We start from the raw sequence: 15209 nt of genomic DNA, 5'->3' as shown, positions 1-15209 counted from the left end.
ACTTGCCTGCTCTTTGCCAAAAATCCCATCTGCTCCCTAATCTTAGTTTCTTCACAACCCAACAGCATGTTTGTTATCTTTAGGAACAAAATCAAAAATATCTTTTATGTTAATCACTGTACTCGTGATTTAAAAATGAATTGGACTTAACTGCTTAAGTTTTCCAAGAATTATATATTGATACATCAGGCAACTGTACAAATGTCAGAGTATAGAAAATCTGCTTTTCTACCTCTATTTTTGAAAACTTTCTTGCTACTATGTTAAGGAAATGGTATTTAGCTGTACATAATCTTCTGTTTTTAAATATCATTATTTGTGCTACAGCTTTGGAGATACTAATTTATCAAGCATTAATTTTATTATAAAATATATTGCCAAAATCCAGTTTGTATCAACACATTTAAAAAGAGGGAAGGATTCTACTGGATTAGTACATTAGGCAAAATCAAGTGTTCATTTTTCCATCACTCTGAAAATCCAGAAAAAGCTTTCTATAAAAATAATTGGGGTGGGCCCGGTGGCTCAGGCGGTTAGAGCTCCATGCTCCTAACTCCGAAGGCTGCCAGTTCGATTCCCACATGGGCCAGTGGGCTCTCAACCACAAGGTTGCCGGTTCAATTCCTCGAGTCCCACAAGGGATGGTGGGCAGCGCCTCCTGCAACTAAGATTGAACACAGCACTTTGAGCTGAGCTGTCGCTGAGCTCCCAGATGGCTCAGTTGGTTGGAGTGCATCCTCTCAACCATAAGGTTGCCGGTTCGAGTCCCGCAAGGGATGGTGGGGTGCGCCCCCTGCAACTAGCAACGGCAACTGGACCTGGAGCTGAGCTGTGCCCTCCACAACTAAGACTGAAAGGACAACAACTTGAAGCTGAACGGCACCCTCCACAACTAAAATTGAAAAGGACAACAACTTGACTTGGAAAAAAAGTCCTGGAAGTACACACTGTTCCCCAATAAAGTCCTGTTCCCCTTCCCCAATAAAATATAAAAAAATAAAAAAATAAAAAGAGTCATAATCTAGATTTCATTTCCATGGTGCACATTTATAAAACACACACACAAAAAAACACACAAAAAAACTAAGTATATATGCACCCAACATCAGAAGAACTTAAATAGATAAAACAAATATTAACAGATCAGAAAGGCAAAATAGATTATAAGACACTAATTGTTAGGGACTTCAGTACCCCATTATTAATGATGGATAAATCATCCAGACAGAAAATCGACAAGGAAACATTGGACTTGAACCATAGTTTAGAGAAGTAGACCCAACAGACATATACAGAAATACAATCCTATAGCAGCAGAATACACATTCTGCTCAAGGGTACAGGGAGCATTCTCCAGAATAGATCATATGATAGGTCACAAAACAACTCTGAGTAAATTTAAGATTGAAATCATGCCAAATATATTTCCTAACCACAATGGTATGAAACTAGAAGTCAATAACAAGAGAGAAACTGGGAAATGCCCAAATGTGTGGACATTAAACAACACTCCTGAATAATTAATGGGTCAAAGGAGAAATAAAAAGGAAAAATAAATAATTTGAAACAAAATTGTAAAAACAGCATACAAAACCTACTGCATGTAGCAAAAGCAGTTCTAAAAGTAAAGTTTATAGTGACAAATGGCTGCATTAAGAAAAAAGAAAGATGTCAAATAAATAACCTAACTTTACACCTCAAGGAACTAGAAAAAGAATAAAAAAACTAAGCTTAAAATTAGCAGATCTAAATAGAGATCAGAGCAGAAATAAATGAAATGGAGACCAGAAAAACAATAGGAAAGATCAATAAAGCCATGGCCTGGTTTTTTTCAAAAAGCAACAAAATTGACAAACCTGTAGTTCCACTAAGAAAAAAAGAGAGAAGACACATAAATATCAGAAATGAAAGAGGAGACATTACAACTGATAATAAATTAAATACAAAGGATCATAAAAGATAATGAACAACCATATGCCTACAAACTGGATAATCTAGAAGAAATAAATTTCTAGAAACATACAACTTAGTAAGACTGAATCATAAAGAAATAGAAAATCTGAACAGACCTATAACTAGTAAGAAGATTGAATCAGTAATCCAAAACCTCCCAATACATAAATACAGATGGTTCCACTGGAGAATTCTACCAAACACTTAAAGAAGAATCAACACCAATCCTTCTCAGTCACTTACCAAAAAACTGGACAGGAGGGAACACTCTCAAACTTATTTTATGAGGCCAGAATTATTCCTGGTGCCAAAGCCAGACAAGGACACTACAAGAAAAGAGAATTACAGGCCAATATCCCTGATGAACACAGATGCAAAGTTCTCAACAAAATATTGGTCAGCTGAATTCAAGAGCACATGGGGGGCGGGCTCCATGCTCCTAACTCCGAAGGCTGCCGGTTCGATTCCCACATGGGCCAGTGGGCTCTCAACCACAAGGTTGCCGGTTCAACTCCTCGAATCCCGCAAGGGATGGTGGGCTCCGCCCCCTGCAACTAGCAACTGCAACTGGACCTGGAGCTGAGGTGCGCCTCCACAACTAAGACTGAAAGGACAACAACTTGAAGCTGAACGGCACCCTCCCCAACTAAGATTGAAAGGAAAACAACTTGACTTGGAAAAAAAGTCCTGGAAGTACACACTGTTCCCCAATAAAGTCCTGTTCCCCTTCCCCAATAAAATCTTAAAAACAAAAAAAAGAAAGAGCACATGGGATCCTACACCATGATCAAGTGGGATTTATCTTTGGAATGCAATGATGGTTCAAAAAATGATACACTACGTTAACAGAATGAAAAGATAAATATATGATCATCTTGATAGATGTAGAAAAGTCATTTGACAAAATGCAGTATCTTTTCATTATAAAAGCACTCAACAAATTGGATATAGAAGGAACATAACATAACAAAGGGCATATGTGACAAATCCACACCTAACATCATACTTATCAAGGACGATGTTAGAAACAAGACATGGGTGCCCACTCTTACCACTCCTATTCAACTTAGGACTGAAGTCCTAGCCAGAGAAATCAGGAAAGAAAAAGACATAAAAGGTATCCACATCAGAAAGGAAGAAGTTAAATTACGTTTATAGGTGATATGATCTTGTAATAGAAAATCCTAAAGACTCTACCAAAAAACTATTAGAACTAATTAACGAATTCAGTACAGTTGTAGTATACAAAGTCAGCATACAGAAATCAGTTGTATTTCTGCTCACTAACAATAAAACATCTTTAAAAAAAAAATGAAGAGACCAATCCCATTCACAATAGCATCAAAAACAATAAACTACTTATGGATAATTTAAACTAAGAAGATGAAATATCTATGCATTGAAAACTACAAGAATTCATATAACTCAATAGCAAAAAACCAAAACCAACCAAACAAAAAAGGTCTGATTTTAAATCAGACTGAGGAACTGAATAGATACCTCTCCAAAGAAGACATACAAATCGCCAACATGAAAATGTACATGTAAAAGTACTCATTAGTAGTAATCATCAGGGAAATGCAAAGAAAACCCACAATGAAATATCACCTCACACCTGTTAGAATGGCTTTCCTTGAAAAGACAAGAGATAACTTGTATTGACAAGGATGTAGAGAAAAGGGAACCCTTGTGCAATGTTGGTAGGAATGTAAATTGACACTGCCACTATGGAAAACAGTATGGAGCTTCCTCAAAAAATTAAAAATGGAACTACCATATGACCCAGCAATCTCAGTTCTGGGTATGTACCCAAAGGAAATGAAATCAGGATCTTAAAAAGATATCTGCACTCTCATGTTCATGGCAGCATTATTCACCATGGCCAAGATATGGAAACAAACTAAGTGTCTGTTAATGGATAAATGGATAAAGATGACAGAGATAGAGATAGAGATATATATAAAATTGAGTATTATTTAGCCACGAGAAGGAAGAAAATCCTGCCATTTGTGACAGTATGGTTGGACCTTGAGAATATTATGCTAAATGAAATAAGTCAGACAGAGAAAGACAAGTATTGTATGATGTCACTTATAAGTGGAATCTAAAAAAGCCAAACACTTAGAAACAGAAAGTAAATGGTGAAGAGGTGGGGTAAATGGGGGAAATGTTGGTGAAAGTGTACAGACTTCCAGTTACGACAAATAAGTTGTGGGGATCTAATATATAGCATGGTGATCAGTGTTAATAACACTGTATGTATTACATACCTGAAGGTTGCCAAGCCTTTTTTTAATGCTCAGTTCAAATGTACTTTTGATAATACAAAAAAGCAATCACTGAAAAACATAATACTCATCAGAAAAGAGCACAACTTAAGTTAAACAAGAACATACAGTTATTTAAAAAAAAAAGAAAGAAAACCCTACATGTAAAAAGAGTACATTTTTCAATGTTCTCACCACAAAAAGAAATGGAAATTATGTGATGTGTTGGAGGTGTTAGCTAACGCTATGGTGGTCATTTTGGAATACAGACGTGTATCAAATCAACACCTTGAATTCCTTTAATTCACACAATCTTTTATGTCAATGAACATAAATAAATATCTCAATAAAGCTGGCAAAAAAATTGAAAACAGGCATTGCATATGATTAAAACCAAATATGATATTTAAGATAGATAGTTCTTTTGAAAAAGATTGCAATATTTCTATAAATATGCTTTTGAATTCATTAGCAAGAAAGAGAATTATTTTCCATACTAAATTTTTTCTTTCAATTTTCCCAATATTCTTTATATTTTCAGTTTGTCTGTGAGTTCATCAACATATCCATTTTGGAATTCAACTTGATCACCTTGAATGTTTGCACAAACACCCTCTGTGACACATAAGGTGACATTTGGTGTATTATGGTCTAATTATAAGCCTGAAGGGCTCTGCCATATGTCATTTGAAAGTTGTTTTTCCGTAGAGTTCCATTAGATCCCAGGTCCTATCTGAATTGTTTGTGGTGAAGATGTTCCTGAGGCAGTTTCTAAACTAAAAGAAAATGTAATTTAGCTTGTTTTGTGCTTCGTCAGATTCTAGAATAAAGTTAAATACTAAACATTTTATGAAGTCTCAGGTTGGACACTGGTGGGTTAAATCAGAATGTGGCCCTATTCCATCTCTGATACAGTGGTCAGCCTGTGTGCGGGACGGCCATAATCTTCACAGGCATCTAGACTATATGGAGTCTATTGTCATTTTTAACTTGTCAATTTAATAATCCAGTAATGAGATGACGGTGAGTACAACTTCCTTGTGTGGCATTTGGTAAAATATTTTCTGAGCTTTCCTTACTTTTGTTCACTTTGGTAGGTGATTTTTCAAATATAATAAATTTCTTCTTCCCAGAGATTTCCCTGCTTTGCTTTCTCCCACTCCCTTGATCTACAACCAATGGATGTCATGTAACCTTCCTCCTTTGATTCTTTTAAAACAAATTTACTGAACTAATAAATAGTGAGTCCTTTAGGATCAGAGAATTATCTTATTCATTTTTGATTTTTGCTGGCACCAAACATAGTATCTGTCTTATATGAAAGGATGAATTAATACTGTTAAATTGAATTGTGTCTTTAAGAAAGGATTGTCTCCTTAAAAGTATTTTATTGTCTATGCCAGCACTGTCCAATAGGACTTACCGAAATGATGGACATGCTTTATCTCTGTGCTGTGCAATATGGTAGCCAATAGCTACATTTCTTCCACTCCATGAATTAAACTTGCCATTATTGTCTACTTTCCTTTCTGTTTAAGCTAAGTAAAATAATTTTTTAGTAATTAAAAAAAAAGTTAGGCCAGTGTTGAGGTTCCAGAGCTAGCCTACTAGAGATACCATTCTGGATACTGAAAAAGGGTGATGTGCTTGAGCACAGGAAAAGACTAAGAGTGTCTCCTTCATTTCTGCATGAGTTCTATTTTGAAACACACTACACACATGCACACATACTCGTATACACATACACTAGTGCACTCATGCATGCACAGTTCACACTCCTTCTCTGATTCTTTTTATTATAACCTATTAACCTTTCTTCCAGTGCTTTCTTGTTGTCTTTGGACTATAAGCCGCACTCTTCCTTCAAAGATAGGGCCACTTACATATCCTTCCTAACCTGAAATTGCTTTTAAATTATTCTCTATCAAAATTCCCTTTAAAATTCCATAGATTCTTTGCAGATCTCACTTGTTCAAAAAGCAAAACAAGAAGACCAATCAAAGGCATCAAAACCTTTTCTTGTTTGTCCAGACTCACCTGCATACCTTCACAGCTCAAGCATTCCCTTCCTGTCTCTGTACTTCACAGGAGTGCTCTCTTCAAAGTTACTTCGTGGTTCTAAATCCGATAATTGCATACATTTTAAATGCATATCTTTTTCCTTTTTTGCTGTTAATTTATTTACTGGAGCTAATCTTTCTTATTTTTTGGTTTCTGGTTTATCTTATGGGCCTGAGCCTACTTGTGAGAAGCCCCTCTCTTTCTGCACTGAAACTTTTGTCACTGCTTGTCTTATTGTTTTAGAAGATGTTGGTTCAGTCAGTAGGCAGATGAAACCAAGAGGACTAGTAGAGAAGAAATATATGCAAATTGGGGCCATGAAAGTGATTACAGAGGTTGCAGTTCTAAAATTTATTTCAGAGGAGCAGGGTTGAGCAGTCTGCAATTGGCCAGAGTTGCAGGGCTAGTTTAGGCCCAGGGTTGGGAACTCTTGCTGGGAGATTCAGAAAGACATCAATGGAAGTAAAGCTACATGAATCAGTTTAGAAAAGCAAATCAGTTTACAGACAGTTTAGAGAAGCGGCCTTTGCTTCTCTAAACTGATTCATGTAGCTTTTTGTCTCAGTAAGTCACATTATGTCTATCAATGGACACATTTTATCCCTGATTTTGGCATCTTTGCAGAATTTGACACCCTCCTCATTCTTTCCTCCCGACTCTTCACTTTTTCCTTAAAACTTTTCTTCCCTAATTTTTTGTGACTATCCTCCCTCCTGTTTTCCCTTCTGGCGTGGTTTTGTTTTTGGCTGTTTATTGTATTTGTCCATTTAATGTTGCTCACTGTATTTCTCCTACTGCATGTATGGCTAGAATAACTATGTTTATTCTCAAGCTTAAATCACATACTATTATCTTAGTGCTGGACAATTTCCTTACATTTTTATTTCAGGAACTTGTCTGTAATAGATCCCAGTATTTTCTGCTCCTTCCTCAGAAAGCTGCTCTTCCTTCTCATGTTTGGTCCCAAATTATGGCACTATCCTCCAGGCCAGAAACATAAATTCCTCCTTCTGCTTTACCATCAACAGAAGATTACTAAATTTACTATGTACTGCTTTTAGAGCTGTGGACGGAAAAGGGGCCACATGTTAAACCTGAAAAGCTCAGGAGACTGACAATAACCACACAGGATGTTGTGAACATAAAAATTCCTAACTAAGGTGGGCCTTGGCGGGAAGTCATATCCTTGGCCTGTAGCTTCCTTGACAAAGGTCAATCTTTGCCTTAAGTGAGCCTATCTGTTGTCTTTTTGCTTCTAAGATAACATACCCTTGGAATGTAAGAGTAATCCCTTTCCAGACCCCCCAGGGGACACAACCCACCACACTAGAGCGGAAAACTACAAAATCCCTCCTTATTATCTTGTTCCCCCAATACTATCTCTATGTCCTATTAACTATCCTGTACCAAACAATGTAAAAGAAGTGTGTCTCTCCATTTTGCTTTTTATCTAATCCCAGAGATTCTCCCCCCACACACACACACTTTGCTTTCTTTCACCCCCTTCATCTACAACCAATGGATTTCATGTAACCTTCCTCCTTTGATTCTAATGTATAAAACAAGTTGCAAAACAGCCATTTTCCAGAGCATTTTTTCAATCCCTTGAGACTTTGCTTCCTGGCAATTGTTATCAGCTTGGCTCAAATAAACTCTTACAAGCTTTCTCTTAGGCTGGATGTTTTTTTTACAGAAGCTTCGAAACCAGCGATTCTCAAAGTGGGGTTCTCAAATCACCACCAGCAGCATCACCTGGGAACTTGTTAGACATTAAAATTTCCAGGCCCCACTCTGGACCTAGTAAATCAAAAACTCTGGGGATAGAGCCAGCAATCTGTTTTCATATGTCCTCTAGGTGATTTTGACGCACACTGAAGTCTAAGGACCAGTATTCTAAGTTAACCTTAGGGATCCATGGTAGGGCTTCAGGAGGACTGAAAAGCACCTATAATAACGATACAGGATTCTGGTGTCTGGTACCCAGAGATCGTGGTCTCACATACCTGAAGAATGAGAACGCGGACTCAGAAGGAGAGGTAGAGGAGCAAAGATTTTTATTAAAGCGAAAGTACAGCTCCCTTACGAGAGGGGGTCCCCGAACCTGGGATGCCCACTGGCTAAGGCAAAAGGCTCTTATTTTTATACTTTCTCTTGCATGCTTGGGGAAGGGAGTTGGTGGCCTTCTAATGGATTTTTGTCTCAGATTCCCTTTGTTGCACAACCTAAGGGGATTTATGAGATAACCCATTACCCCCTAGAGTGCAATTACATTTTTGCCCTGGAGTGAATGAATCATTTCAGATCCTGGAGTTCCAAGATATGGCTGCCTTTGTTTAGTCTATCAGGGACGTCTCGGTTTACCTAACAACATGCTAGCTAACCTGTCTCAATTATGTCTAAAACTGAATGTGTGTATATATATATATATATATATATATATACACATACATACATACATATATATATATACACATATATATATATATTTTTTTTTTTAACTGATTTTTCACTATTCTTTTTTTAAAAACTTTATTTATTTGTGTTTTTCCAGGACCCATCAGGTCCAAGTCAAGTAGTTTCAATCTAGTTGTGGAGGGCGCAGCTCACAGTGGCTCATGTGGGGATCGAACCAGCAACCTTGTTGTTGAGCACCGCGCTCTAACCAACTGAGCTAACAGGCCGCCCCGCATATATATATTTTTTGAGTCGAGAGCTTTTATTCCGTTTAGTTTTAAATGGGTTCAAGGAATCCCACATTTGGGACTGTTCCTTGCTTTCCATTACTACCACCACTTACCCTTCGAATCACTTGTTCATTGAGTTGCAGAGATCTTCCCAATGTTCACATATTTTGTTTAATGTCAAAAATGCATTTGTTAACATCACTGGTATTTTTAGCAGAAAAGTCTTTAAGTACTGGAAAACTGTCAAGATGATGGATATAAGTTTTACAAAATTTGGATTTTTGCAGGAAAAACTCATGTATACAAATGATTTCTTGGCAGACAACCATTTTACTTGGGCACGTAGCAGAAGTACTTACCATTACTTCACAGATATTAAAATGACATGTATGCTAGGGTGAAGACTTAATAAAATTGTTTTACTCCTTTGTCAAGGTCATTCTTAAGTTAAACTAATTTATTTTAAACATCTTAAATATTGTATGCTGTGAGTGCAAGGAGGTGAAGAATACAAAGTCCTGCTAGGTATTAGTGCAGTTTGGTGCCACTACCTTGATTCTTGCTAGGGTGCCAGCAGTTTAATTGACTATTACTTTTATGCCGTCAGTACAAACGTTAACAAAGTGAAAAAGGTAAACAAAGTCTTAGTTTTATTATAAAAATTGTTTGGCCTTGCGGACCCACTGAAACTGGCCTCTAGGACCCTCAGAATTCTGCAGATGGCATTCGGGGAACAGCTGCCCTAGTGTCACATACTATACTGTTCCTTGTCTGTCACTGGGTTGCAAGTTCTATGTGGACTGTCTGTAACTTCCTTTCATGTGCCCTTGTCTAACAGCGTCTGGTGTATAAAACACTGAATAAATATTAATACCTGCGGAATGAGCGAATAACTGACAAGTTATAAACAATGATCGCACAGTCTTCATCTTACTACCTATATCTTTAATAACTCACATTTTGTAAAATTTTCCAAGTTTTTTCACAACTGTGACGCACGCTGGCCAATTTCTTAATGCTTTGGGGCGGGGCAGCTGCCTGTATGTAATAATGACGCGTTACAGTTTAGTTAACTGTATCTGTGATACCCAAGAGTCATTCCTCCTTGGAAGCTCCGCAAGAGCAGCAGGTCAGGACTTTCCGTTCCCCAGTCCTACTTAAAGATCAAAAAGAGCTGAGTTTCCCACGTTTACTGGAGTACAAGAATTCGACCGAGTTGTAGCGGGGTGCAAAAAAAGATAAAAACCTTCGAGAGGAGAATAGGAAAGAGCAAGAACTACAGCTTCAGGGACCAGGGACCTCGCCCCCACCGCTCCATCGCAATCTCGCGAGAACCGCCGGGTTGCCGGAGCGACGCTTCCGGCTGGCGCGCGCAGCCCTGGGAGCAGGAGAGTTGGGAAATGGGCGGCTAGACCTGCCCGTCGCCTTGAACTCGCCTGCGGGAGCGCGCTCGCGGCCGCGCGTGCTCCGCTTTCCCGGCTCCGTCGCTGACGCGTCGTAGACGTTGGGGAGTGGGAGGGAGCGGCAGAGGGGTCGGGATGAACAGCGGCGGCGGCTTCGGTTTGGGCTTAGGCTTCAGCCTCACCCCTACGGCGGTGATTCAGGTGACGAATCTGTCGTCGGCGGTGACCAGCGAGCAGATGCGGACGCTTTTTTCCTTCCTAGGAGAAATCGAGGAGCTGCGGCTCTATCCCCCAGAGTAAGTGCTCGAGCTCGGTTGGGGGAGGGGCGCGGGCGCCATAGAGATCTGGGGAACCGCGGCGCGGGGGAGAGCGTGGACGGGGGCGCGCGCGGTGCTCGCCACGTGACCGCCGGGGCTTACCTTGGTGCCCACGTTTGATTTGGGCACCGAAACCCGGAGCCCCTCGGGCGTGCTCTCCTTGTTAGTCGGACTTTAGGGTTATACCTCTGCACTGAGACCTTAAAAGGTTGCCTTTTTCGTGCCTCCCCGACTTGTCGCCGCCAAGTTCTCGAATTCAATGCCTCCCTGTACGGTTTTTTCCCGAACTTAAGATGGCCGCAGGTGGGCCATGAATAGTCCTGGCAAACGCCTGCTGTGCAATGTGAAAATCGCGGAGACCGCCTGAGAAACTGTCCAGTTCTTAGGGCCTAGTGTCAGGCCGTCGTTGCTGAAAAAGCCTGGAACTAGCGCTGTATTTGTTCCCAGGGCGGTGTTCACAAATGTAGCATCATTTTTGTTAATTTAACCGAACCCATCCGTGGTATTAAAAGATCATGTCTATTCACCCTTTTGGCAACAGATTAAAATTTCCTCCTGGAAGGTCACACTGTCGTCCTAAACCTTCCAGAAAAAAATATTAGTTGTTGCAGGATTATCTACTGCATACTTTTAAAACTGGATTTCGACTGGCATTCACAGGTCGCGGACACCTCCCAAGTGGTGTATTTTGAAGTTAAGATTTCCCTCGTACGGTACTATCTACCCACAGAATTTGTAGGGGGTTTGCGGGTTGTTCAGATTCTTACAAGCATAAACTTTTTTAAAGACTAGAGTTTAAAATCTTAAAATCCTGAGTATTTTGTTTACTGTGTCAAAATCCTTTGAAAGAAGGAGAGTAATTGGTTGCCCAAGATTTTTTTTTGTTTTAAAAATTTGTACTTGAGTTTTTGGTTTATTTCATAGTGATACATGGAGGTGTACTTTTAAATTTTCTGTCTGAGTATAACTCATTGCTACTGCCTAGATACTGGTAAAAGTTGGTATTTGGATTTAAAAATTTTACTGTTTAAGTTTTTCTCCTCTACTTTTTGTTTTGAAGTAATTCATGCACACAGAAAAGTTGAATGAATACCCATATTCCCTTCAGCTGCGTTCATCGTTTGCCACAGTTGATTTCTTTCTGTCTCTGTCCCCCCTCCATCTTTACACGCACACACTATTCCTCCTTCCCATCCTTTTGAAAGTTTGTAGTTGCAGACACTGACTATTCTTCCTTCAACACTTAAGTATAAGAACAAATAAATTCTCCTACAATACCACAAGAAATTTAATGTTGATAAAATAATATATAATGTAGTATATATTTAAATTTTGCCAAATAGTCTAACAATTGCTTTTTTTCTTTTCTCAGTCTAGAATATAATCAGAGACCACCCATTGCATTTAGTTATCCCCTTACTCTAGAACAGCCCCCCATCACCTTTTAAAAAGTCTTTTATGACATTGGTACTTTTGTCTTGCAGTTTGTTTTGTAGAATGACTCATAATCTGGTTTTACATAGATTGTTTCTACATGGTTAGATTCAGGTAATACATTTTCGTCAATACTACACAAGTGCATGCACATACATCATTTTTGACTAGCTGTGGCATATAAGCTTGGAGTATCTTTTGAAAATGCTTTCAGCTATCTTTTCATTTAAACGCTCAGAACATTTTTTTCTTTTTTAAATAGTTGCATCTCCTTTTTTTTTTTTTTTTTTTTTTTTAAAGATTTTGTAGGGGAAGGGGAACAGGACTTTATTGGGGAACAGTGTGTACTTCCAGGACTATTTTTCTAGTCAAGTTGTTGTCCTTTCAATCTTAGTTGTGGAGGGCACCGTTCAGCTTCAAGTTGTTGTCTTTTCAGTCTTAGTTGTGGAGGGCGCAGCTCAGCTCCAGGTCCAGTTCCCATTGCTAGTTGCAGGGGGCTCTGCCCACCATCCCTTGTGGGAGTCGAACCGGCAACCTTGTGTTTGAGAGGATGCATTCCAACCAACTGAGCCATCCGGGAGCTCAGGGGCAGCTCAGCTCAAGGTGCCGTGTTCAATCTTAGTTTCAGGGGGCGCTGCCCACCATCCCTTGTGGGAGTCGAGGAATTGAACTGGCATCCTTGTGGTTGAGAGCCCACTGGCCCATGTGGGAATCGAACCTGCAGCCTTTGGAGTTAGGAGCATGGAGCTCCAACCGCCTGAGCCACCGGGCTGGCCCCATCTTTCTTTCTTTCTTTCTTTCTTTTTTTTTAACTTTTGTTTAAGTGTGTTTTTCCAGGATCCATCAGCTCCAAGTCAAGTAGTTGTTTCAATCTAGTTGTAGGATGCAGCTCACAGTGGCCCATGTGGGGATTGAACCAGCAACCTTGTTAACAGCACCACGCTCTAACTAACTGAGTTAACCGGCTGCCCAGAACATTTTCTTTTTTTTAAATTTTTTAAAATTTTTATTTGAAAACTGAGCCATTCTGCCACCCCTCCGGAAGCTCAGCTGCACGTCGGTGTCTTTAATCTAGTTGTGGAGGGTGCAGCTCACTAGCCATGTGGGAATCGAACCTGCAACCCTGTTGTTCAGAGCTTGCGCTCTAACCAACTGAGCCATCTGGTCGACCCTTTCCCCCACCCCAACATTTCTTAATAATTGAGAAATACTTGGAGGAGTGCTGTATCCTTCAAGAATTGGAATCAAGCAGTAAAATGTTTTGTACATGAACCTTGTAAACTAACCTTGCTTTCAAGGTTGTTGTAATGTGTCTTATAGATAGAAGAAATATATCACAGAATATTCTTCATTGCCGACATAAATACCACTTATATAGTTGAAACCTGGGCTTGGGTGGCAATATGATACCAATTATTATGACACTTAGTAATAGGCTGTTTTTTGAAATCAAATGTTAAATTCAGTTTAAAATAAAAAAAAAAGCTCTTAAACATGGTGCATTAATATGTAGTGAATGTGTCACAAACTGTAATATATTTTGCAAAATTATAACATAAATATAACACATATGGGCCAGACAAAATCCTTAACCGGTTTTCCTTTCCACAAGTTCAGTTCCTTATTCCTGCTTTTCAAAGATACTGACATGCTTTACTAACCGCATGTTTTCTACTCTGTAATGAAGCTGTCATAACGCAGTCCTTATAATAAGGATGTATTTGAAAATTTGGTCCGAAATGGATAAAAATGCTACACCGTGTTTTCCCAGAAATAAGACCTAGTCGGACAATCAGCTCTAATGCGTCTTTTGGAGCAAAAATTAATATAAAACCAGGTTGGCATGGTCTTATGTAATGTAATGTAAGACTGGGTCTTATATTAATTTTTGCTCCAAAAGACGCATTAGAGCTGATTGTCCGGCTAGGTCTATTTTGGGGGAAACAGGATACTTAGTAGTTGTACTGAAGACAGATAATTGTTTGCAGTGTTGCGGAAACAGTATTTTGTGATTAATCTTTGGAAGCTGAGTAGAAATTCATTTGTTTTAAATTTGGAAATATATTTCTTTAATAGAATGGAAAATAGTTTCTCATTAACATTTTAAGAATTCAGTTGCTAATATGAAACTTCAGATTTTAAATTTAATTCTTTTGGCATGAGTCAGTGATTCAGTTCTTAAACATTAAGAATTAGTGTAAACATTCATTGTAAACATAAGTCTTGTTTGTCATTTTTTTTTGTGCTGCCACATGATAACTATCCAGAATTTCTATTTTAACTTTTTGCACAATAAATTAATTTCGTATGTTGTTAAAATCTTTTTATACCAGCAAGAAATCTTTGTAGTTTTTTCATTAAGCTTTTTATTGAGGTAAAAGGTGCATACAGAAAAATGCATGGGTAAGTGTAGAGCCCTATGAATTTTCACAAAGTGAGCATAGCTGTGTAACCAGCGCCCAGATCAGGAATTTCAACACCCTGGCTGTGCCCCTGGGCCTTCTTTTAAAGCAGGGGTGTCCAAACTGCGGCCCATGATCCATTGTTAATTGGCCCGCAGCAAATTCCAAAAATATATTTAGTTTACTTAAACCAGGTGAGGCATTACGTACTTCACCTTGAGTGAGTGGCCCTGGTGTTTGTGTATTACCGCATATGGCCCTTGGTGAAAAACGTTGAAAAAAGTTTGGACACCCCTGCTTTAAAGGGTCATCGTATTCTGATTTCTAACACTATGTTTAATACCAACACCAGTGTTGATTTTTTTGCTTGGTTTTCTTCTCTGGTCTTCAGAAGTAGTAATAAGAAAGGCAAAATCTGTCAACTACTTATTTAAGTTTAGTTAAAAATATTAATGTAGTCAATGTAGTCACTTTATGAGAAATAGAGAAAAAGAAACACCACTTGTGATCCTATCACCCTATCAAAACCTTTGTCCATTTCCATACCTTTTCCTCCAGCTGTTTTTATATATGTTTATTTTAATATGGGATAATCAAAGGATTTCTACACCGTGATTGTAACCTCTTCTACGTTCAACTTGTAATAAGCATTTTTCATATTGCTGTTGGGTGTATAATAATACTTAAA

At 38.7% G+C, this 15209-nt stretch overlaps 1 protein-coding gene across 3 annotated transcripts in view; it reads left to right on the top strand.

The window, feature by feature from the left end:
- The first annotated feature begins 10348 nt into the window (after positions 1–10348).
- SREK1 (splicing regulatory glutamic acid and lysine rich protein 1) overlaps positions 10349–15209 on the top strand; it is a 46040-nt gene continuing 41179 nt past the window's right edge. The window contains exon 1 of one of the 3 annotated variants that reach the window (XM_019744145.2): positions 10349–10664. In XM_019744145.2, coding sequence (XP_019599704.1) covers positions 10504–10664 — 161 coding nt within the window. In that variant the 5' untranslated portion in view covers positions 10349–10503. The remainder of the gene's footprint in view (positions 10665–15209) is intronic. The other 2 variants (XM_019744136.2, XM_074328880.1) reach the window with 2 other exon arrangements.

Source organism: Rhinolophus sinicus, linkage group LG03, assembly GCF_036562045.2.
Source record: "Rhinolophus sinicus isolate RSC01 linkage group LG03, ASM3656204v1, whole genome shotgun sequence".
Taxonomy (NCBI): domain Eukaryota; kingdom Metazoa; phylum Chordata; class Mammalia; order Chiroptera; family Rhinolophidae; genus Rhinolophus; species Rhinolophus sinicus.
The sequence above is the reverse complement of the archived record's forward strand: the minus strand, read 5'-3'. Positions and strand labels throughout refer to the sequence as shown.